Source organism: Laccaria bicolor, genomic scaffold (genome assembly GCF_000143565.1).
Source record: "Laccaria bicolor S238N-H82 LACBIscaffold_173 genomic scaffold, whole genome shotgun sequence".
Taxonomy (NCBI): domain Eukaryota; kingdom Fungi; phylum Basidiomycota; class Agaricomycetes; order Agaricales; family Hydnangiaceae; genus Laccaria; species Laccaria bicolor.
The window spans coordinates 12,623-13,546 of record NW_001890032.1 but is presented as its reverse complement, the minus strand read 5'-3'; the positions used below and the strand labels follow the sequence as shown (position 1 = coordinate 13,546).

The 924-nt window shown below is 45.9% G+C and overlaps 1 protein-coding gene across 1 annotated transcript; it reads left to right on the top strand.

Annotated features, from left to right (window-relative positions):
• Nucleotides 1-221: 221 nt before the first annotated feature.
• On the top strand, nucleotides 222-924 carry DAGAT-1 (uncharacterized protein; the record flags this gene model as incomplete). The annotated part of the gene is made up of 4 exons (XM_001890783.1): nucleotides 222-383; nucleotides 439-674; nucleotides 742-774; nucleotides 834-924. 4 exons carry the CDS (start codon nucleotides 222-224, stop codon nucleotides 922-924), a joined length of 522 nt encoding a protein of 173 aa, XP_001890818.1.

Genomic DNA, 924 nt, shown 5'->3' with positions numbered 1-924 from the left:
GGCAAGATGAGGAGCGCATGGTAAGCTCTTTCACCTATGTACCATCTGCATTGCTAATCTTACTTACGAAGACCTTGTACAATGCAGACTCTGGTCGACGCCACATTGTTGCCGTTCAACATTGGGACAATTTGTCTGCAGATTATTAACCTGTTTCGTATGTTTCTATGCTTCGCTTTGTGGTGGTTGTCTTATAGACTTGGGTTTAGGCTTCTGAAGGTATGTGGAATTACAAGAATGAAGAAGGTGTAGCGACGGACCAGCTCACGCGTCTAGGAAGCAGATTTGCCGCCAGATCATCCCTGTATTTGAGTATCATCCTTGTGGTATGTAACACACACTCTGCACGATCATGCCTAATGAAAGCTTCAAGTCGGTTCTGTGTACGCCTACATGCCAAACACTTTGCACCCAACCCCATAACATTGTAGCCACCAGGTTCTCAGCTGCTTTCCCAGGAATCAAACCCCACATCCTGACACTCACCTCGAATATCCAGATGCTAATCTATTCTACAGGGATATACTCGGGATACACAGTGTCAGCAAGCAGACGTGCTCGAACATCCTCAAGGCGGGTCCAGGATCAGTGATCACGATTGTTGTTGAGGGTGCCGCGGACTTGGAGGGTTTGAGCACACTTCCGGGGACAGCGGATTTGACACTGAAACGGAGGTTGGTTGGTTCTTGTTACATCGGATGTGTGGGTGACTATTGGTATTGATGAGTGATACGTGGGTAGGTTGGGATTCATCAAGTTTGCGATCCAGCATGGGTAATGTCCTCTCTCCACCTATTTTAATTGGAGTTGTTTTTTATATTTTTTTGTGGTAGCACCGTTTTTGCCATTTGGTCTCTGTGTTTTTGTGTGGTGAAAACGATGTTTGTTTCATTGTTTCTTTGTCGTCTTTACGAGGCGGATTAG